Here is a 21,853-nt window from a genome sequence, read left to right as displayed (position 1 = left end):
ATGGCTACAAGAACTCAGAGGTATTTCTGCAAGGCCAATCCCCAAAAAACCTGAGAGATTACTTTTTCTTGCTGTACTGGAAATGTATAGTTTGACCATGAGGAGTTTTTGAAGCGTGCTGCCCTGGTAGTTCTGAAATATGAGCAGAGTGCCAGGTGTATGTAGATGAGCTGGGAACAATTGAAATGTGTTCAAATCTTGCCTTCCGTGTATTCCCTAGGATGGGGGTTGTGCAAGGAGTTTGCAGATCAAGGAATACTCTCCTATGCAAGAGACTGAAGACCCTTGTATCAGACACAGGCCTGGCAGCCTGAACAGGGTTGGCTTTTGGCTCAGTCATAGGCTTCACTGTAACTTAAGTAAATTAGTGGATTTTCTAATATACTTTTTCTGCCTGTCTGAAATAATACAAACTAGTTTGAATGCTGTCCAGTGGCTGAACATTGCATGTGCATTGCTCATAGATCATTGGATCTCGAAGAAGAGCCAATGTGTATATTACTTTATCCTGTTGTTTTTCAGTGGCTCTTGATTCATATTTAGCTGTTCCGACACATGGTTCAAAATTAAAAATTAAAGTTGTTAAAATTTGTCTCCTTCTCATTGATTTCTGTAAAGAAATATCATTGGACCTTGTTGAGGACACCAAGTTTTAACTATTTTAATTCATTCAGCTGCTGTTCTCTTTCAGACCTGTTTAGCTTATGAATATTTTCAGTTCATATGCAGAGTAAGTAACTCGGTTTTTGCCAAGCTAAGATTTCATCTTCTTGCATTGACTTTCGTAACTTGATAACTTTAAGTTGTGGTGAAAATAAAGGTATGGTTTGAAAAGCAAAGAGGAGAGGAGGAGTCAGGAGGCAATGAGCCAATCCAGTGCAGAAGAGACAGTGATGGTGATAAGGATGGTTTTCTTGCTTACATTTTGCTGTACTTCTTTTGTTGTTGCCTGAGTTCCAAGGAGGCCCTTGCAATTCTGTAGAGCAAGTAGTTGCCGTTTTGCAAGTGCACATGAAACCGACACAGGAAAATGAAAACTCTGGAAGCTGCAAATAAATTTGAGCTTGAACATAAACCTGCTGAGGCTAATGGGAAGGTTTACCTAATACAGGAAATTTGGGGAAAAAATCCTCCAAAGCAGGAGTCACTTATTCTTATTGCAGCTTATCTATAGAGGTGCTATAAAACTTATCTAACTTTGAATTAAAAAAAAAAAAGAGAAATAATGAGTTATCAGAAATTATTCATTTTCTTTCACATCTGTATGTTGTTTACTGGGACCAGCTCTTCAGGAAGTCTGCACTCCTCTGTGTTTATTCTACACAGTTTTACTTGTATTAAACATCTGAAGGGCTCAAATGATTGGTTGCTTGAGGGTTGTATCAGCCATGGTAACAGCTTGGTTTTGTCATGCTTATTTAAAAATTAAAAGATAGGTATGCTCTGCAGCTTTTTTTTTCTCTAAAAGAAGCTGCTGTTCATCATTGTACCAAGAAACTATTTTTTCCCTTCTAAATGAGGCCTGGATCTCCTAGGAGATTTGAAGACTGCATAGTTATTTTCTGAAATATAGGATCATTTGATGCATCTTCTGAAGTGATGATGGAGAAGTAGCATCATAGCTCTTTCCAGTGGCCAGCAAGCAGCACACTGCAGTGTTTGAGTCTTTCTTTACAGGTGAGGATGTAGCTGTGGGAACCTCTGGCCTCAGATCCTATCCTAACAGTGACAGTGGAGCAGTGTAATCTAAACACTCCCTAGTGGAAAAAAAGGGGGCAGTTATTTTGCTTTAGAAGAAGGTCAGTATTTTAAGGTGAGCTCTTGTATGTTGATTGTCTCAGTCACCGGACTGAAAACTGTATGTCTGCAGAACACAGTGTGTTCAGGTAATCTCTAGGTATGTGAAGGTTTCAAGGAGTGCTCCCATGGGAAAGAATAAAATGCCAAACTAGAATGAAACTTTTATAGACTACAAGGCCCTGTGCTCCTCTCCTGGCTGCTTTTCAAATGGACAGCTGTGAGCCATATCTAGGAAAGATGATGGATATGGCAGTCAGAGTGGCTGCCTGCTGTGATGCTCTGAGCTGGTCTGAGCACCCTTTCTGATCCAATACAAGGGTCATGCATGTACTTAAGCTGGGATGCTGTTTCTAATTCTTCTGAAGAAAGTTCATGTTGTGGAGTTGCCCTGGTTGTGAGACGATTTCCATTTTACCATGATTTTGTGGATTATTTGTGGACAAGTACTGGCTTCTGAAGCTGCATGTTTGCATCAGGGAAGGGAGATCCTTACTGCTTGTGTTCTTATTTTATACTCAGACTGGCAGCATGCCATAGATTCCCCATGCTGTTGGTCTGTTAGGGAGTTGATTTCTTCTCTCTCTCCCTCTCTTGCTTCTCTAAGGTATGATTTTTTTTTTGTCATTTGTTTGTTGAATTTTTGTGGGGTTTTGTTTGGTTTTTTTGTTGTTCCTTCAAGGAGGAGATTTAAATGTGGTCTTTTTCCTTTTGGCTTTGTAATTCCTTTGGAAGAATTTCTGTATGGTCTCACTTCTGTTGAAGAAATTACGCTAAGCAAAGCTGTGACTGGGTGCCAGGGGAAGTTTAAGTTAGGCGTTAGGAAGAAATTCTTCACAGAAAAGGTGATTAGATGCTGCAGTGGGCTGCCCAGGGAGGTAGTGGAGTCACCATCCTTGGAGGCCTTTAAGGAAATATTGGACATGGCCCTTATTGTGGTGGTCTTCAGTCATAGGTTGGACTTGATCTCAGAGGCCTTTTCCAACCTAATTGATGCTGTGATTCTGTGTGTGATTTGTCCATTCTGCAGCTGTGTGCTAAGTGGTAAAGGGCTGCTAGAGTAGTTTCCATTCTGGATGGAGTACTTGGGCATGGTACTGGCCCACTGTCCAGCTAATCCAACTGTGTCTTGAGCATATGAACAGAAGTGATGAAATTCAGGATCCATGTTGCTATGCACGTACCAGTTTATGGCAATGTCCAAAGTGCTCACTGATGTCCAAAAACTTGCTGTTGGTTGCTTTGGGTATGAAAGATATGATGGTCCCTAGCAAGTGGTTTTCTCTTTCCCCCAAGATGACCATGCTGTGGAGGATGGAAAGGACAACACCACAGCTGCCACCTTGTCTTGTATCACTGGTGTGAGAGAGCAGCAGGGAGGGTTGCAGCATTGCAGTGACCTCCTAGGCAGGGGCTGCCAAGGCTCAGGGCTCTTTAGGCTGTCTCTGGGTCCCAGAGTGCACAGGTGTCACAGTCAGGGTTTCTAGTAACAGCAAATGAAGGCAGTGGGTACTGCAGGATGAGCATGGAAGGACTCAAGAGGAGTTCCTTCCTTTTGTGTGGAGTACAGGAGAGATGGGCCTTTGGAGGGACATGCAGACATAGCCAGGGTAACTGTTGAGCCTGTGGGGTGCAGCTGTTGGAAGCCTTGGTGTGATCCAAGTGAGAGCAGTGAGGTGGGTGAGAGAGTAAACAGCACCATCAGTAAAAGTGAGGGACAGCATGAGGCAGAGGTTACAGTCCCTGAAATGGATTTTGATTGAGACACTGACAGGACTCAGTACATCCTCCTCAGAGGCCACAGTTTTAAAACCCATTTCATGTAAAACCTCTCCACTGAAAAACTGAATTCTAACTTTAGCTCTTTAAAAATACCTTTTTATCTGGGTTTATAGAAGAAATACAAACTTCTGTTAAGTGTGTGAAGTGTCTGTAATGGCAAGCTTCACATCCACAGCTTCTGTTGCCTGTACTTTCTGAGCATGTTTGTCATCAGTGGAGGTGCTTGGTACTTGACGGCATAAGCATGCCCTGCCTACTTACACTCCTAGAAGGGTGCAAGACCAGTGATGTTGGGCTTGGTGCCATTAAATTACAGCACCAGAACTGTATGGCTGTAGGTAAACAGAGACATTAGATCTTGAGCAAGCCTATTGCCAAGGAAGTGGTAAACTTTCAGGAAGAAATTAAAAGAAACTTGCTTTTTGGTGTTCTCTCTAGTTCTCTCTTGTGTATGAGCAGAGGGAGAAATTTAATGGCAAGTGTAGCACACAGGTTATCTTTGGAATCATCTGAAAGCAGTTTACTGTCAGATAGGATGCAGGACTTTGTGGGTTAGGGCCTTAGTTATAGTGACATATTTTACTGAGAATTACTTGAAAAAGAGAAGTATTCCTGCTTTTAACAATTTTAAAATTCTGGTTTGTTTTCACATAAAGGCTTATTGGTTCTTTCTCAGTTCATAGCCTTAAATGGCCAAAAATGCAGTTTTACTTTTTTTTTTTCTTTCATTTTCCAATTGTTTGTCTGTAGGCTTTTTTTTCCAGTAGTGATGTGAGTAGAGAAGTTAATTTTCACCAGGGAAAGTCTTCTGTAAAAAGTCTAGGTGTGACTTTACTAGGATTTTTCTAAGGAGAACACCACAATATGAAAAGAGTAGAATCATAATTAAATGATCTTTTTTCCAGTGTCACTTCTGACTGAATATGCTGCAGACAGGGACATAAATGAAGCTGTAGTGTACCTCTGTGAGCAGGGTCTGTGGTTTAAAAGTGCCCTGGAGCACTTGGCTGCTGCTGTAAACTCCACTGGAAATTAGTAATTGGAGCTGTAGGTATTATGTCTGGCCAATATGTAGGTCAGTGCTTTTGTCAGTTCAGAAAATTTGCACTTTAGTACTTTATGGTGGAACTGGCCTTCTCTTAAAGCCAGGCCTTGAGAGAGGGTCCTGCTGCAAAATCTGCTGGACTGCCCTGGTAGGCTGTTGTCAGCTGTGCTGCCTACTCTGCAGCCTTCAGCTCTGAGAGCTGTTTGTGGGATTGAGGGGTGTTTGGCTGGTGTCTGCCTTGGGGCAGTGCTGTGGAGACATGCAGGCCAGGCTGGAGAAAGATCTTTTTATGCAACGAGGGTGTTGATTCTAGAATTCAGATGAAGAGGAGAATGCAGGTGTTCAAATTATTCTTGCAAAAATATAAGTAGCCTGGCAATTTAAAAAAAATTATCTGGAAACCAGAGAAGATAAGTAGGGGTGATGTAGTGTTTTATTGAGATGTGAGGGAGTAGTCCAAGTAATATGACAGTTTGCAATCTCTTAAGTGCAACTTTTGTAAGGTTTTGATTCTCATTTTATAGCCATCATGACAATATTATGGTCAACTGGGATGATTTTGAAGAGGAATGTTTTTTGCTAAATTGGATTAGCTTTTGCCCTTATTTAAGGTGATGCCTGTGTATTTGGCACCTTGGACTGTGTGCTGACCAAGAACAAAACCCTGCCAGTGCATCTAGGCAGATAATACCCAGGCAGTGCAAGAGTGAAGTCAGCAAGGCTGAGCAAGGGGGTTATGTAAAGCTGGGTGTGGAGCAGCCTCCTTCGCCATGAAACACAGCTGACTGCAGGGATCTGATGTGTAAGGAGCTGTGAAAACATGCTGCCAGGGAAAAAGGCTTCATGGAATAAGAAATCCTGCTGTTGCAGATAGATGTGCTAGGAGAGTGTAAAAGCAGACACTCGTTCAAGGATTTTCTTTTGTCCTCACAAACAAGAATTCATGAAAATATTCTGAGCAATTTTTTTTTTATTTACTAAGAGATTTGGGGGTAAATGTGTACATTTGCAAATTTTAGTAGTATAATATAGTTCAGTCATTTTAATTGTTACTTTATAACTTAAGTTACAGCAAATTGGATGAACAAAAGTCATATTACTTATAGTTCAAAGCTCTAAGACATTCAGAATCTTTGACATCATTAGAAGCTGTTATTCAATGCAGATTTTTTCTTAATGTGTAGTGATTTTTCAAGTTCTTATATATGTTTTGGAATTACAACAGTTTTGAAGTTGTAATAAGTCCTTTTCCTTTGTGTTGATTGTATCTCCACTTAACCTGTGATGTAATTTTGGCAGTGTCTTTGAGCTGATCCTGTATATAACATGTTGAATGTGAAAACCCTAAAGAGAGAACATGGGATGTAGCAGTGTGCATCCAATAAAGAGCAATGTGAAATCAGTCTGAAACAGCAGAGTAGTGGGCAGCTTCTCCTTCCCTTGTGTTGTGCAGTCACCCATAGGTTTGAAATCCCAGTGCGTGGTACAACAGCATCTCCACAGTGCTTATCTCTTGTGTCTACAAACAAAAGAAGTGAGCAAGAGAAAATTACTGTGCTTGTCCAAGAGAGATTGGTTCTGTGATCATGTGTAATCAAACATGTAATCAAACATTTAATAAACTACTTGTATTTTTCCTTCTAATTAGTTGCTGCCAATTTACTGGGATTGAAGGGTGAGTTTCAGGGCAGAGATGAACAAATAAAACCCAGAGAAAAACAACTAACTGCTACTGTGCCTTTGTGTGACTGCCTCTCCAAATCCCTCTCAAAAGCTGCATCAGCTGTTTATATGTCCACCCCCTAAGTGATAAGAACAATGGTAATTTCGTAGATTAGAATAGAAATGCAGCTTTTCCTTTTCCTGTAAGAGGAATTTAGGTTATATTTTGAAGTCATTGGCGTGTTGTGATCGCAGCAGTCTTGTAGCGGGGAGGGGCAGGTACCAGAGAATCTAGAGAAGTCCATAAAGGGAAGCAAATGTAAAAGATGCAGCTGAACTATTAGCCTAAGGCTTTTTTTTCTGAGAGGGAGAAGTAGGGTATGAGTAACAGAGCTCAGGTATGAGGCAGGATTAAGCTCGTTGAGGCAACTTCTAGAAAATCTGAGGAGGCCCAGGAAATTGTCTGGCTCTCCCAGTTATGGGGTGTAGCAGACCTCCCAGCAGGTCTGAATCTGGGTTAAAGCAGAGTCTGGTTAGAAAATGTAATAGCATTTGCAGGGTTGTATATCAGCTTCTGCATGCCCTGGCCAAATTTGGCAAAGTTGTCATCTCAAAATACATGTGTTCAGTCACTGATGCAAGCGATGGGTGTAACAGCTGCTGTCTAGGCTAAGGCAAGGAAAAAAAGCAAGGCCAGGATTAATTAGAGAGCCCTCTGTGTTTGTGTGTACCCCAGCACCAGTGTGAGAGAGAGGAGCAGCCGCATGTGCCATGGAAGGTCAGGGGTGTGGGGGACAGCAAGGCACATGCTGTGGGTACTGGCTCATGGCAGAGCTCTGAAGACGCCTCTTGGGCAGAAGTCGTGCCTGGAGAAGGGCTGAAGCTGATCAGAAGAAGAATGTTTGGTTCACAAAGATGGGACACTCTGAATTTCTTGAAAGCAAACAAGATTTGTGTTGAACTTCTGCCTTTATCATTCACTTCACCTTTCAGACAGATGTATGTTTTTCTAACAGCTTGGATAAAAACCAGGCAGTATTTCTGTTTTATGATTTATCAGAGGGTTGGGTTTTTTCCTCTTACTGCATTGTTAACAATCCACTGAAGCAAACAAGAAAATGGGTGTTCTGGCAAACCTATACCTATGTTATTGGTTAAAGTGAGAACCCTGTGGACTGAAAGAAATAGGGAGAATTTTAATCTTTCTCTAACAGCAAACTTCAATGTAATCTAGAGCAGATAAAATGCATGATGAAATAGATGTATTTATAGCACATACATAGATGTGCTTCCCTGAAGTGGTGTGGTCACCATGATGGAATTTTCCCCAGCTAGGACGGAGACTTCTTGAAGATACTATGTTGTGCTTTTCAGGTGCAGAAACTGTGGTAAACAAGGGAGATTTCATCCCACTGTCTGACCTCTGGTCCAACTTCACGTTTGTACTTTCTGACCTTGGCTGATCCTCTGCGTAACAATCCTGTGCCTATCTCTGCTCAAAGCTTTTGGTGTATTTCTGTGAATCTTATTGCATGGTCTATATTGCATTGATATTAAGAAGTTGGCAGTACCTTCTTCTATATGTTGGATTTCCAACTCCTCAAACTTTAGCCCTATCCAATGAGATCAGTGGAAAACTCTGTTCTCTTACCTGAATACTTTTGCTCAGGGTGTGTGTGTGTTGGGTTTTTTTTTTTTTATGTATTCTTTTTGATCCCCACCCCAATTTTCACATTAGCTGTTAAAATTATTCTGTATGCTTTATAATAAAGAACATTTATTAAATTGCTGTCTCTCCATTTAGATACTTTTTCTTGTAAGGGCCATACTCAAGTATTGCACGTTGCAGAAATTTTATTTCATTTTCAGGATCATGTGCAAACCATGAAGAATATTCACTGCAGCACTGTCAAATGCTCTATCCTATTGCTTCTCAGGGAAGTTGGCCACATGTCAATAAATTGAATATTTTCAAACAGTGTGATCATCACTTGTTGGAAGCCAAGCTTTCATTTTATTGTGAACCTGTCTAGTGAGGCTTCCAAATAAAGTAAAATCATTTTTCTTTGATCTGATGTTGATGTAAAATCGAGCAGAAGAATCAGTTACAGTGAAGGAGGAAAATTCCCATTATTTGTATTGGCATCTGCATCTGTTCAAATGGAGAAAAGCAATTCAGTTCACATTTCTTTAATTTGTACTATGTATTTTCTGCTGAACATAATTTTCTTCTCAAATAGAGTAGCAGACTGCAGAAGTGCACTTCTCAGCTTCTAAGTGCTTGTCTCTTTTCCACTGATGTGGTTCATACAGTGGAAGCTACTTTGGGGGGCTGCATAGTGAAAGAAAGGTGAAATCTAGTTTCTGATGCTACTGAATTGCTTTTAACCAGCTTTTTATTTGGGGCTTAAGCAACTGCTCCTCTTTTTAAAATAACAGCTGTGTTTGTAAGTGCCCCCAAATGGAGGCTGAAGCTTGAAATGCATCTCAAAGGAACAAACAAAACAGGAGCTGACTGAGTAAGTTATGTGAGCCTGAACTGATGCAGAGTTTGAAGGGGAAAGTTTTCTAGGAATGCTAAACCTTTGCATGGATGTTCTTTTAACCTGATTGTTATTTGTGCCAGTGCATTTATCTCGCCATGGTAACTTCCCTGCATAGGCTCCTGTTATTGCTTATGTCTGTGAATCTATGGTTAATTCCAGTTCCATAGAGGAAAATTTGTTCCTTGCATATGCAAACAGTGGTCACTTGGTGAGTGTAAAAGACAAGAAATCACAAGAGTTTCAAAGGTGATGAAACTTAAGGGAGGCTTGGTGTCTGACTTATACAGTGCCAAAACACAGTTCCTTATGGAGAGGAAAAAAGGAGTTGCAATCAGCTTTCTTCAATGGGCACACATGCTAACTTTCTCTTGTTTGTATAATGAACTTTTGCATAAAGAAAAAAGCCCCAGACACCTATATATCTTACTTGAAGCCTGGCTGGAGATGAATAGTCATTTTTGCATGCCAAGTTGCTGAACTTAAATACGTCTGTAATTTCTGCCAAAAAAAAATGCCCAATCTCTTTTAGAGATCCAAGAAATGAAAAAACATTTTGCATATTGCACATTTCTCATGCATGTCTCAGTGGGTGTCTGCCCTCTATAAAAACTCCCGAAACATTTATTCAAGGCTGTTTGCCAAAGTCTTGGAAAGTTGCAGAGGCTATACAGCCTTTGGTTTCAGAGTTAGTAGATTAAAAACCCTTTCTAGGTGAAAGCTGGCTTGGCAGACATGCCTTTCTCTCTGTGCCCCTTGGCTTTAGCAGAGTGGAGGTGTGCATTTGTTTTGTCTTGTGGTGTGCAGGAGATCTGCAGAACCTGCAGTACCAGCCTGGGGCCTGGCAGAGCCTCGTCTCACTGGCCGTACTGAACTGATGGTCTTTGTGCAGGGAAGATGAGAGCAGCTGAAGCTTCTTCTCAGAACACCAAGGGACATCTCCGGTTTAGAGATAAAGATGTCATGTGGGACAGTGTCAAATGCTTTGCACAAGTCCAGGTCCATGGCATCAGTTGCTCTTCCTTTAGCCACCAAATCTGGCAGGCACAATTTGCTAGCTGTCCCCAGTCACCTCTGTATTTGCCAAGTCTTAGTATAGTTTCTAGGAGGACCTATTCCATGATCTTGCTGGGAAGTCCCCTGTGAGCTTCGGGTGTTGTGAATGTGAGGCTGTTCCCGTCTGTGTACGCAGGGCCTCATCTGCTTGTTCTCCCTGGTCAGGTGCTCTGTGTCGCCTGTCCTGACCCATAAGCTCTTGGTGTCCTCCTCATCCATTCCCAGGCACAGCTCCTTGCCCTCCAGCTGCTTATTGACACAAAGAGGGTGACTCCCTTGCCTGTCCTTCCTAAAGAGCTGGAATCCTCCATTCCAATTCTCCAGTCATAGGAACCTTTGCACCATGCTCATGTTTCTAGAAGCCTCTAATAGCTTCTGCGAGAAGAGATTTTTTTTTATGTAAAGATGAATACCATGTCTGAGCCTGGAAGGGATATTGTCTTTTGCCTCATGATTCTGCTGCCTCTTCTCAGGTCTCTTTGGGCCATCACTGATGTCTCATGACCTTAGAAAGACTTCTGAAAGGGATGGGTCATGTGTTTGCTTTCTGCATGTTAAGGATCATATTAACTTTGGGGTGACTGGGGTCATGAGGAGACAAAGGGAACTGGGAGCAGAGAGGATGTGTGTGTTCTTTGCAGTGCTTAAGGAAGCAAGAGGTTTATTGAAGCCAAAGGATGGTGCTAGAGCAATTTAGCCTGTAAATTTGAAGGACTCTAACCTTTGGGAAATTAATGTCTTGTAATGGAAGATAACAGTTCCAAAACAGCTTACTTTGAAGGTGGTTTTTAATAGGGTTATAAAGAGATCACGTGGTGTGGTTGCTTGCCATAGCTGGGAACTGGATCTGATAATGTCTGGTGGGGTAAGCCTATGGCTAAAAGCTGAACCCTGCCCAGTTGCTTATAATTGTCATCAGGTACTAAATCTGTCTCTGAATGTCTGGTAGGATGAAAAACACATTACCTTTAATAATTTTTCTCTGCAGCTGTTAATGACTCCTTCCCACTGATGATTTTTCAGGGTTTTTTTTTCTCTCAAAAGACTGTGGTTAAAGGTTTTCTATCCTGCTGGGAAAGTAGCAAGTAGAGGCTCCCAGAACCTGGGGTCACTAGTTCCAAGAAAAGAGTCTGGCAGAGCTCAGCAGCACTGATCCATCTTAAATGCCTAGTTTAAAAAGAAAACAGATTCTTTTGAGTTTGCATTTACTGGTTTTTTGTTTTTTATAACTTGGGATACACAGATTTTATTTCCACACTAAGTGGGCTTTTTTAGTGCTGAAATTAGGAGCTTTGTAATGCTTCATTAAACAGACTGAAACTTTGTCTTAATATTTAGTGACTAAAGGCAGTTTATTTCCTTCAGTTACTGCTTGCAGTGCCTGTTTTCTTTCTTTCATGGCTTTTTCCACCCTTTGCTTGAATGTCTGAAGCATTAATGTTGGATGCTTCACTTTATCATTGCTCTTTCAGGATAAAGGATTAGTGGGTTTCCAGCTGGATCTTTGCTGTGAAATGCTGGTGACTGTTTGTGTGTGTTGTAGTGGGAATTTATGGCACTGCAGGTGAATACCAGAGCGATGCTGCTTCTGCTCTACCAAGATCCTCTCTTATTTTCTAGTCCCTTTCAGAGCACTTTGTTCTGATACAGCACTCTTAAGAAGCATTTTTATGGCTGTAAATGGGATGATACAATGCTTTGAAGATGTGGAGAACATCAGATGGTTCTACCAAATGTCATGTGTGAATGGGGTGGTGGTGTGAAAATCACTTACGGTGTTGTAGCATCTGATATATGAGGGCTTCTATTACTTGGACCATTCCCTGTTTATGCAAACAAGGAAGAAATGCACAAATGTGGCTGCCTTCTGTGGAGTCTTATCCTACCTGAAAGGTCTTCCATGACAGCCCAAAGTCTTGGGGTTTTTTCAGCCCACCTAAAAAGAACTTAGAGTTTGAAGCGAGATGTTTTCTCTTCTGTACTACATTAGCTGTACCTACCAGACTGTAAAGGTGCACTCTATTGCCATTCTACTTTGGATCTGTGATGCTTTACAGACTGAGGAAATTGAGAACTCCCTCCCACAAATGCTGACTTTTGATCCATTTCAGACATAAAACTTTCCAGAATACAGATTAGTGGGGAAAAGCTTGCTAAAAGGTAAGTGTAGTTGGATAAAAATTAGTAACAATAACTGATTAATTGCCTGCTCGATAATCTATGTGCAAAAAACCAAGCCACAAAAGGTCCTCCCCCTGTTACGGCTGAGTCTGGCCATGTTTCAGATGCCCTGAGGTAATGTCCACATGCACTGATGGCTGTGGCTGTGAGCTGGAGCCTCTGGACAGTGAGCAACCCGATACTGGAGTTGCTGCTTGGTTTTTTCCCTAATAGACAATAAGTTGGAATCCATCAGTGATGAAAAATAATAAAAGCAAGGATTGTCACGAATATTTAATAAAAAAAATGCAAAGTATTCTGCTGATGGAAAAGCTAAGGCAATTGAGCTGAGCTTGCCTTTATGCCAGGAGGGAAAATGGGCCATCCACAAGGTTGTGGCTGTCCAGTATTGTCTGGTTTTCAGTGTGGTGGAAAGTCTTAGTGGCAACAGGTTTTTGCTCTGATGCATTAATATTTATAAGCTCCTTTGATGCCAGTGTATTGCTTTTCTGTGAAAATGCTTTTTTTAATATTAAAGCAATACATTCTTATTCTTCTTCTTAGCTACTTCTTTACATAGGAAATTTTCAAAGTGATATCTGAAAAAATTAACTTCACTGCATGTATGATAGAAAGATTGGCTTTTACTTCTGAAACTGTAAATTCCGTTTGGCATTTTTCAATTTGTCACTCAGACCATACAGCAAAAACAATTTGCTCAATTTAACCATGACTATGATATACAACCTGATAGTAATTTTTTCTGTCTTTTAACTATCATTCACTATGATATTCAGGTCCTTGATGCTGTGGGGAATTAGTCCAAACTGTTTACTTTGAGTGTTTAAAAAAACCCAATGCTAACCCCAAAAGCCAGCTATTCTATATAGTTTGAGGCTCTGGTAAAACATCAATTTCAAGACATTGATTGATGTGCTTTTAGTAAGTTGATATTGAATTCTTCTTTAAATCCATATGTCATTCCAACTTAAACATGAAGTCAACTAGCATGGTAATTATTTTAATTGCTATTGAGTACAGGGAGGCTTGCATTATCCAGTAGAGTTATTCACTGGTTTCAGGTATAGAACTAGTAAGTTGGAACAGGCTTTAGGGTTTTATTTGGTATTGCAGACTAATGCAGCAGTTACTTAAATGTTTCTGGTTTTCCTGTAAATGTTGCAGTGTGTAGATGATCTTTGAAATTAGAAGTATTTTAAAATTAACTACCTCTGGGAATGTAGACCATTTTTCAAATGTCTATTCAATGAAAGTAGACAGTCTCTCTTTGACACAGCTGAGTTGCCTCTTAGGAGGCAGAAAGGAAATACAGCTAATAATGACCTTTCTTTTCTCCTCAGAAAGAGACATTTGTCAGGAGGCAGCTAGGCCAGCTGGGAATGGGAGCCCTTACCCTGGTAGGCAGTGGCTCACTTTCAGACTGCATGGGAGGCTAGAAAGTCATGGACAACACCATGAGGGACACAAGAATAGTTGTCAGCACACCTGGTGAAATAGTCATCCCATCCTGTCCTGTCAATCATGCCCTGCCTGTCCTCTGCTAAAGAAACAGCCCAAAAGAATCTACATGAGAGTTGTAAGATGTATTTTTCTTACTGACTTTTTAAAGCACAATAGGAAGAAGTGGTAACTGGTCCATGGCTCTGTCAGACTCCCAGCACAATTCACTCAGCAGCTGTTTTGTCTCCGTTGTGTATCCTGCACAGGCAACCCCTTGTTGGGGAATTATGGCCTACAGTCTGCTTCATTCTCTCTGTTTACTCTGTTTTTTGAAGGTCCTGGAGTTTCTTGTGCATAGGATCAGCTTTCTTTCCATGCCTGACCCCAAACCCTTTCCCAGGTGACGTAAGGCAGTGTGTGTGATTAGATGGTATTGCATGCTTGGTTGCATCAGGGATATCTTCTGCCCTGAGCCTGCTGCTGTGACCTGCCTGGCTGAAAAGCCTGAAGTCACTGGCTTAGGAAATCTTCTGGGCAGAGAATCAGCTAATTACAAAACAGAGGTGCATTGTGGCTTGACATCCTGATTGTTTGGATACTTCTTGTTTTTAAAATAACTTATTTTCAAATTATGATATTTTGGTAGAGGATTTTTTCCCAAATTAACTAGTCCTCAAAATGCTTCTATGGTTTCTTGTCTCCTGGGTTTAAGTAGAAAAGGTTCTCATATTTCAGGTAACAAAAAGGATGTCCTGCTCTCCTCTGAAAAGGGGAAGACCAGCCTACAAGCCAGCCTTGGTAATTGCTTCCTTCTTCCTGTACCTTTTTAAGCGTGTGTGGCATTGTACCTAAGAGCAGGCACCCCTCCTCTCCCTGCCTGTGTGCTGTTCTAGCTTCTTCCCTCCTGCTGCAACAGTGCAGTTGGTTCCAGTAAGTCCCAGAACATTTGCAAAGTTCATTCTGGTGGGATTACAGAAACCATTTGGACTGATTCTCTCTCGAATGGGTTTGGCACCCAGCTCACGAATATTTATCTTCCTCAAAATAGAATAAAGCTTATTCAGTGTGTGTGTAGGCATGACAAGAAATGCAGCTTTTGCCATCAGTCACTGTCCTTCCAGGGACTGTGGTGCAGTTTTGTCTGAAGCTTGGTGTATTTCCATGGTAGTTTTGAGTTGTTTTGTTTACTTCAGGGCACACACAGCAAAAATGTTTGATTATTTTAAATTTTAACTTACAATGCTTGGAATGCTTCTGAGTAATCTGCTGCCCTAACTTATGAAATAGCATTCTCCACCTAATTTTTCCTATTTTCCTTGCTTAGCTCTGTGAAAATCACGGTTTCAACAATTTGGCTATTAACTCTTTTTCTACAAGATTCATATTTTCTTCTCACCACAGAGCTAGAACACATCTGGCCAGCCTCGGGTGATGATCCACAGTAGGGCTTCCCACACCATAATGGCAGTATATTAATCACCCACCACTTACAGCTACTGTTATCTGCAAGAGGTGCTTGGTTTCATTATTTCTTTCATTTCCTTGCTGAGCTCTCACAACAGGCTCTCTCCTGTGTCTGTGCATTGAATGCTGCTTCTAGGCCAGAGAGACTCCAGACTGGTAAAGTGGAAGAGGGGGCAATTTGTGTCATAGATGCTGATACATCGCCTGTCCCTTTGGGCATCCTTGTAATGGCCTCTCAAAAGAAAGACCTACTGTCTTGGGTGGAAAACTGGAGGAGCCATTGTGTATTCAGCAGTGTGCAGCATTTGTGACTGTGGACAACAACACAGACACTCTTAGATAGAAAAGCACTGAGGGCAGAGTTAGGCGGTCCTGTTCTATGACCTCCCCAAAAAGGGACTTTGATTTTCACATATGGGGCTAGTGGGAGCAAGGAAGAGAGATTCCTGTCTTGTGCTCACTGAGGCTTTTCATTTTTAGGTTAAATTTCCTATGTCTTCAAAGTGAGAAGATTCTAACTTATTTAAATAGTCTGCATGTAGAGGGAGGAGGGTGTGGAGCAGGAGTGGCTGGGTTTTGTGCCAGGGATTCAGTTCTGTTCTCAAGCCTAGCGCAGAAATGGTTTGTTTTGCTTGATAACTTGTTAAAGGTGGTGACTGGGCATGTACCTGAATCTCAATTCTCATACCATCAGAGTAGACAACTGTCTCTACAGATCTGCCTAAGTTGGCTCTACCAATTGCAGCTCTCAGCATTTTGGTGTATAATTCATAGGCCTCTCTAGTCTCTCATTCCTGGAGATTCAGGATCACTGGAGCAATTCTCCATATGGCCAAAGGCTTGGTCCTTTCTGATAAACCTCAAGTATTTGAACTGTGCTCTTGAAGGAATCAGACTGACTGCAAGTCTTTGAACCTGAAGTCCTGGGTATCATCCTGTGTACCAAGATGATGGGGGTAGAATGAGGCTGTAAATAAGAGGATAAATGGCTGCAAGGTGCTGTGTTAATTCTTCTTGACATTTATACATGTATCCTTGATTCACAAGAAAAGATCTGTCAAATATGCAGAATGCTGTGGTGCAATTTGCACTCTCTGAGGGCAGATGAGAAATGAAAAGCAAACTAGATCTAATTAAAACTGAGATGCTTCCTCCTTAATATCAGCCACTTCCTACCTGTGCTCACCTGACAGCCCTATCGGTCCCAGCACTGCAGCTGTTTAGTATTCATCTTGGCTTACTTCTGGGGACATGAGTCAGAATCTGCCAGAGTGCTTCCTAGACAGAATGAAACTGAACAAGTGCTTTCCTGAATTTGAATCAGCTTATTAGTGCAGATTTTTATTGTTTGCATTCTAGTATGAAGCAGTGCTTTTCCATTAGTTTTTGTTTTTACATTTTTCCCACATTTCCAACACTAACGTTTCCTTTTTTTTTTTCTTTCTTTTTTTCAGGAAAAGAGGCGTAGAAGTAGTGCAGGTGAGTAAAGATTCTATTTTCTTGTAAAGAAGGCTTACTGATTTTAAATGCTGTCATTTGGATGCCAATATGACCTGGGCTTAATGATTTTTCTTTCCATTCAGTTCTTTATAACAGATACTGCTTTTGGAAAGACAGGATTCCCCTTTTATGAAGCATGTGTTGAACCCACATGCAGTCCAGCTTAATAGGTGCACTGGTGAAAGTGGGAATGCACTTAGGCTTTTCTTATGTCTGTCAATTAATAAGTTCTGATAGTTGATTAGGTGATGTTACTCTTATTTGCATTCACAGAATGCAATTAACAGAAACAGGATCTGCTCTTTGAAAAAAACCAGCTATGGCAGAAGGAATGTTCTTGTTACCCAGTGAGCAGTGAAAGGATACTGAAGCGCTTTCAAGTTGTGGCCCATCTACAGATAAGTTCAGGTGTTGGCTACATTTGTTCTTTCCCAGCTCTGAATGGTCATATTTCGCACAAGATGTTACTTAAAGGATGGTGTCAGCTTGTGAAAGGAATTATGTTACGTGCCAGCTGTAACATAGAGCACTATAAGCCCTAAAAGATGAAGGGGAAGCATGCTCTTTCTTTCTGGCTTATTTTGTGTGCTTAGAAGAGCTGTATGTCATAGGTTTCACTCTTGCTGATAGTTACCTGGTGCTTATTTTGAACTCTGAAGTGGTGAGTTCCTCACTGCCTCAATAGAGGTGACAGAAGAGAGAGGAGGAAAATGGTGTGTTAACCTTCGGGAGATTAAGGTTGTGCTGAAATCCATGTGGAAGGTGCTTCCCAACACCAGCCGGGAGCAGGAGAAAAGCACTTAACAAAAAATAAATTGAAAAATCAGGCCATGTTATTTTAAAGAATCCACTGTCAGAAAAGACATAAAAACTTCTCATTACTAGTTAAAATGGAGACTATGTCTTTGAGTCATGAGTGGTTGTCAGAGAACTTCATTGTGTTAGAAGGACAAAGGCCATATACTTTACTGGCTGTATTTAACCTCTCACCACTACTGCATCATCTTCCTTTCCTGTACCTCCTATTGCTCAGAGCTAAGGGGCAGTTTCTTTCATCAGTTTTGATCATGGCATTACCAGATTGATAAAAACAAACCAGCATTTACAAAACACAGCTCAATCAGGAGCACAGGGAGAAAGCTAACCCATATTTGTGTCACTGTCTAGGGGACATTATTATTTAATACCTCAGTGTATTACAGTCCAATGCCTGCATGTTACATGTGCCTTGCGCCTGCACTGTACATTTATGCAGCAAGGGGCTCAAATGAGATGAATTCAGTGATGCATCCATTAGTTGAGCAGAGGGCAGATTCCATTTTACCTCATGGATTAAAGTTATTATCCTTCCATAGGTTTGTGTAGCTTAATGGCTACAAAATTATTGGAAAGTATTTATTTTTTGTAAGAGCATTTTAGGAAATGTTTGGACAGAACTAGACGGGATTTTGTCCCCATAAAAATGCTTTATGGTCTCATAATTTATAGTCTCATATTCGACAGTATGGTTGAGATGTCAGACTAATCTATACTGGGAATTTGTGTCCCAAAGGCATACCTCAATCTCTGATGCCTGCTGCTCTGCTGGAACAGGATGTACAGAAGTGTGTGATCACCCTTTGTCTATCACTTGCGTGTTGCTGCATATATCCCAGTGCATGTGCTTCAGCCAGTAGGGAAGGTATCAGAAATGGGCTTTTGTCTCATCCCTTATTGCTAGAAACCCTTGCTTGAGGCACCTTGCATGATCTGTCCCCCTAGCCCTGCTTCTAGATGAAGGATTGTCTTGATGTCATCTGATGCACAGATTTGTGTGACAGAGGGAATGTCTTCCTGTGTCCAGCAGCAGCAGCATTTCTTTGATTTGCTTCCCCCTCTCCTTTAAAGAACCTGTCCTGTTAGAGAGAAACCAGCTCTTACGTCTGACAGTAAGCACATAAATCAAAACTCAAGGTACACAGGATGTTTACCTGATTTCTTCTTTACATAAATTCAGAATTTTTCTGAAGTAGACTTGCTTTCCAGTAAGAAATAGTGAGTTGGAAGGTAAGGTTTAGTTACTGGCTTCTAGAGGGCAAAGCACGAGGGACTTCTATGTGCTGACTTCTGTGAACATACATCAGATTATTCTTTTCCAAAGATGTTTCACAGGAGCAGGAAAGGATTTTCTACAACTAAAGCGAAGTCTTGGAAGTCTTCAAATAAGCGCCTGTGTGACTTCTGTTTCCTTCCTGCGGGGAGGATTTAGGATAGTCCTCTCTTCTTTGGCTAGACAGATTAAATTCTTTTATTTTGCTTTCTTAGAGCTAATTGTGCTTTATAGATTGAGTGAACTGCTGCTAGACAGCAATTAACATTTCATGACTTGTGTTCAGGTTTTGTGTTTTGTCTTCTCTCAGACTTCCACTTTCAGCAGAGAGAGTGGTTCCAGGTTTCTATTTTTATTGAGTGGGGAGACATGCACATCCTCCAAAGAGACATAAAACAAGAGCAGGACTGGCAGTGGGATGCTAAGCAGGCATTCGCCTTTATCTAGCAGTAAGACCTTAATTAAAGCATCACATTGAAAACAAATAGAAAACCTCTCAACTTGTGTGGTGATAAATAATTGGGGTTTTTTAGAAATACTGATAATTTCTAACATAATAAGAATTCAGTGTGAACTCAAGGTACAAGAGCTGAAATGCAACATTATATAGTACAACTGAGTAACATCCACCAAGCTAGCTGGCTTAGAAGATGGTACAGTAGATTAATTAAATAAAAAGCTTTCAAGGTTATGAACTTTCCAAAGACAGTGTGAGTCTGAGCCTGCACCCAAACATTTGGGAGCCTGAATAGGATTAGCTCATTTCTGTTTTTCCGGTGGACATGGCAGAACTCTGAGTAGAAGCTTCCTTAAAATCTGGGAATGTTTTGGAACTAGGTTTGCTTTCTGCAGCTTAAATCCAAGTCAGTGGATAAACCAGTGTTATATTACAAGGAAAAAACCAAAAAAGCAATCTACTAGCTTTTCAAGATGGGCTCTTAACAGAATACTGTGCTGCCTCTCTCACCTTATTATGGGACATTTGTTTATTTTTTTAAGCAGGGATCACTTGAGTATCAGGGTGCTTTTTGAATTAGGGTGCTTACTTGTTTGTATCCCATAAGGTAAGGAAGCACTCTTGTTCTGGTTTTGCAGGAGGAGAGACTGAAGGATGTGTCCCATTTCTCCTAGGGAATCTGTTGCAGTTCCAGCCCCAGTGCTGCTGGGGTCTGTGCTGCAATCTGTGCTGCAGGAATTTCAGCTGCAGCTGTCTGGGAAGGGCTGTGGGGCCATTGGCTTGTGCTGCTGTGTGGACAGGAAGGCAGGAGCAGTGAAAGGTGGTCAGCAGGGCTGGGGCTTCTGGCTCTCTTCCAGTGAAAGGCAGCACCAATTCAGCTGGATTTAAAGTATTCTGAATGAAGTGCATTTAAAGTATTCTGAATGAAATGCTCTTGTGGTTCCTGTGGCAGTTCCAAACCTTCTCCTTTCTTACTGGCTCTTCCCACCATTCACAGCTGCCTGCTCAGCTGGCGTGCCTTGAGCTGGTGGCCAGAGAAGGGTAGAGATGCCCTGAACAGGTGACAGACATGACCAAAGCCCATCTGCCATGGCCTGCAGGCAGTTGCTAGGCAGGCAGCAGCTGGCAAGGCCGAGGCAGAACAGCTCTTGTGCTGGCATTGGGGTGACTTGCCAGAAAATGCTTAAACTGAAGCATTTCTTAATCAATTCATCGCTGTTTCAAGGGGACGACTGCTTATGAAGCTATGCAGTGGATGGCTGATGAGGTGTTTATCATTAAAAAAAGCTATTTTCTGTAATGACATCTACAAATAAGGGTTTTATATTGTGTCTTCTTCTGATCTTGTTCAATTTCCAGCCCTCCATCACTCAAATTAGTGGAGGGCAAAATTTAGGATTGAAAATTGTCAGTTCTTCTTTAGCTAGTGAAGTAGCCAGTTTCTTACAACTGTGCTCTGGTAAGGGAGAGAAAAAACATCTACCTTGTTTTTCAGGAAAAATCTGTGGGCTTAGTTTGAAGAATGTAAGAGTGAAAACATGTGCACTGAAGTGGAAATCATCACAAGTACCTCTGATAGAGACATGCATTTATTTTTGTTTCACAAGCAATGCAAAACCAGAATAATTAGCTGCAGCCCTTTGGCTTCTGACAAATTGCCAGTTTGGTTTTTGTGTGACCGAGTTTGGAGCCTTCGTATTTCTCGTGACTTCAAAGCAGTTTCAAGCCCTTCCACACCCAAACTTTCTTTGAGCTCTTGCTTGCATTTTTTAATTCTAAAATAGTGAAGATTCCCTATTTTGGGGTGGGTGAATTTTGGATCAAGTGAACACTAATGCCCTTCTATCTTAGAAGGATGTTGTAGTCAGTTGGCTATAAAAGTGGGATTGTAGTTGTATTTCAAACTGCTTGCTTTTTAATAGCAGTGGGATATGAAGGAGAGCATGTTTTCTGATGTGGAACAGCTGATTGTAGTAGTTACAATGGTCTCAACTGCTGTCTTGTTTTTCCCCCAGCTTTCTGGGAATAGAGATATTTGAAATCTTTTACTTTGGAAAAGAAGACTATCCTTTCAGACATGGGTTTTCTTGAAGCCTGCAAAGGAGAATTCAGGGTGCCCTCCACACTATTTAATTCTTCAATCAAAGTGAAATACTAATGACAATGGTTTCTACTATTAGTTGCCAGGGAACTGTTGTTTTCTAGAAATTAGGAGAGATTTATTTTCACATGAAGTATTAATGGAGTAAGCTTGAAACAGCAGTGTTCTAACCAAGAAAAGGAGCTTGTAAATTATATATTTGGTAGCATATACAGAAAGATGTGGCTGGAAAGCTTCCAAAGCAAGCAAGGTTGTTGAGATGTTGGCTCTCTGGTGAGAAGAAAGTTTATTTTTACATGCATGCCAGGCCTTCAGTAAAGTGCATGTTTTCCTGAGAATGGCAGCCTGCTTTGCCTTTGGTGCATTTTTGGAAGCGATGCTATAGAGGCTCTCCAGCCCTTCCCAGTCTGGATTGTGTTAGGTACTTTGCATGTGTTTGAAGGTGGGGGGACACTGCTCAAAATCTTTGAAAGATCCTGATACTTCTTAGTGTCAGTGCTGCAAAGGCTGTGCTAAGCACACAAAGTAGGGTCTTACAAAAAGTGCATTAATCTCAATTTGAACCCAGAAACAGGAGAAATGTGGACGAACAATTCCCAGGCAGAATCCTCCCCCTGGTCCCTCTCAGTAGGGGAGATCCTTCTGTGTGAGACCTTTGTGGCAGCTGAGCAGCAGCATTGCCCAGCAGGGATGCAGCACCGGTTCCAGTGCCGGGGGAGATGACTTTGGGATGGTG

The 21,853-nt window shown here is 41.3% G+C and overlaps 1 protein-coding gene across 1 annotated transcript in view; it reads left to right on the top strand.

The window, feature by feature from the left end:
• ITPK1 (inositol-tetrakisphosphate 1-kinase) overlaps window positions 1-21,853 on the top strand; it is a 140,564-nt gene that overhangs the window by 13,895 nt on the left and 104,816 nt on the right. Inside the window, exon 2 of the mRNA XM_031066173.1 lies at window positions 16,354-16,449. Coding sequence (XP_030922033.1) covers window positions 16,354-16,449 — 96 coding nt within the window. The remainder of the gene's footprint in view (window positions 1-16,353; window positions 16,450-21,853) is intronic.

Source organism: Geospiza fortis, unplaced genomic scaffold (assembly GCF_000277835.1).
Source record: "Geospiza fortis unplaced genomic scaffold, GeoFor_1.0 scaffold23, whole genome shotgun sequence".
Taxonomy (NCBI): Eukaryota; Metazoa; Chordata; class Aves; order Passeriformes; family Thraupidae; genus Geospiza; species Geospiza fortis.
Note: the sequence above shows the minus strand (reverse complement) of the source record. Positions and strands in the feature narration are given on the sequence as shown.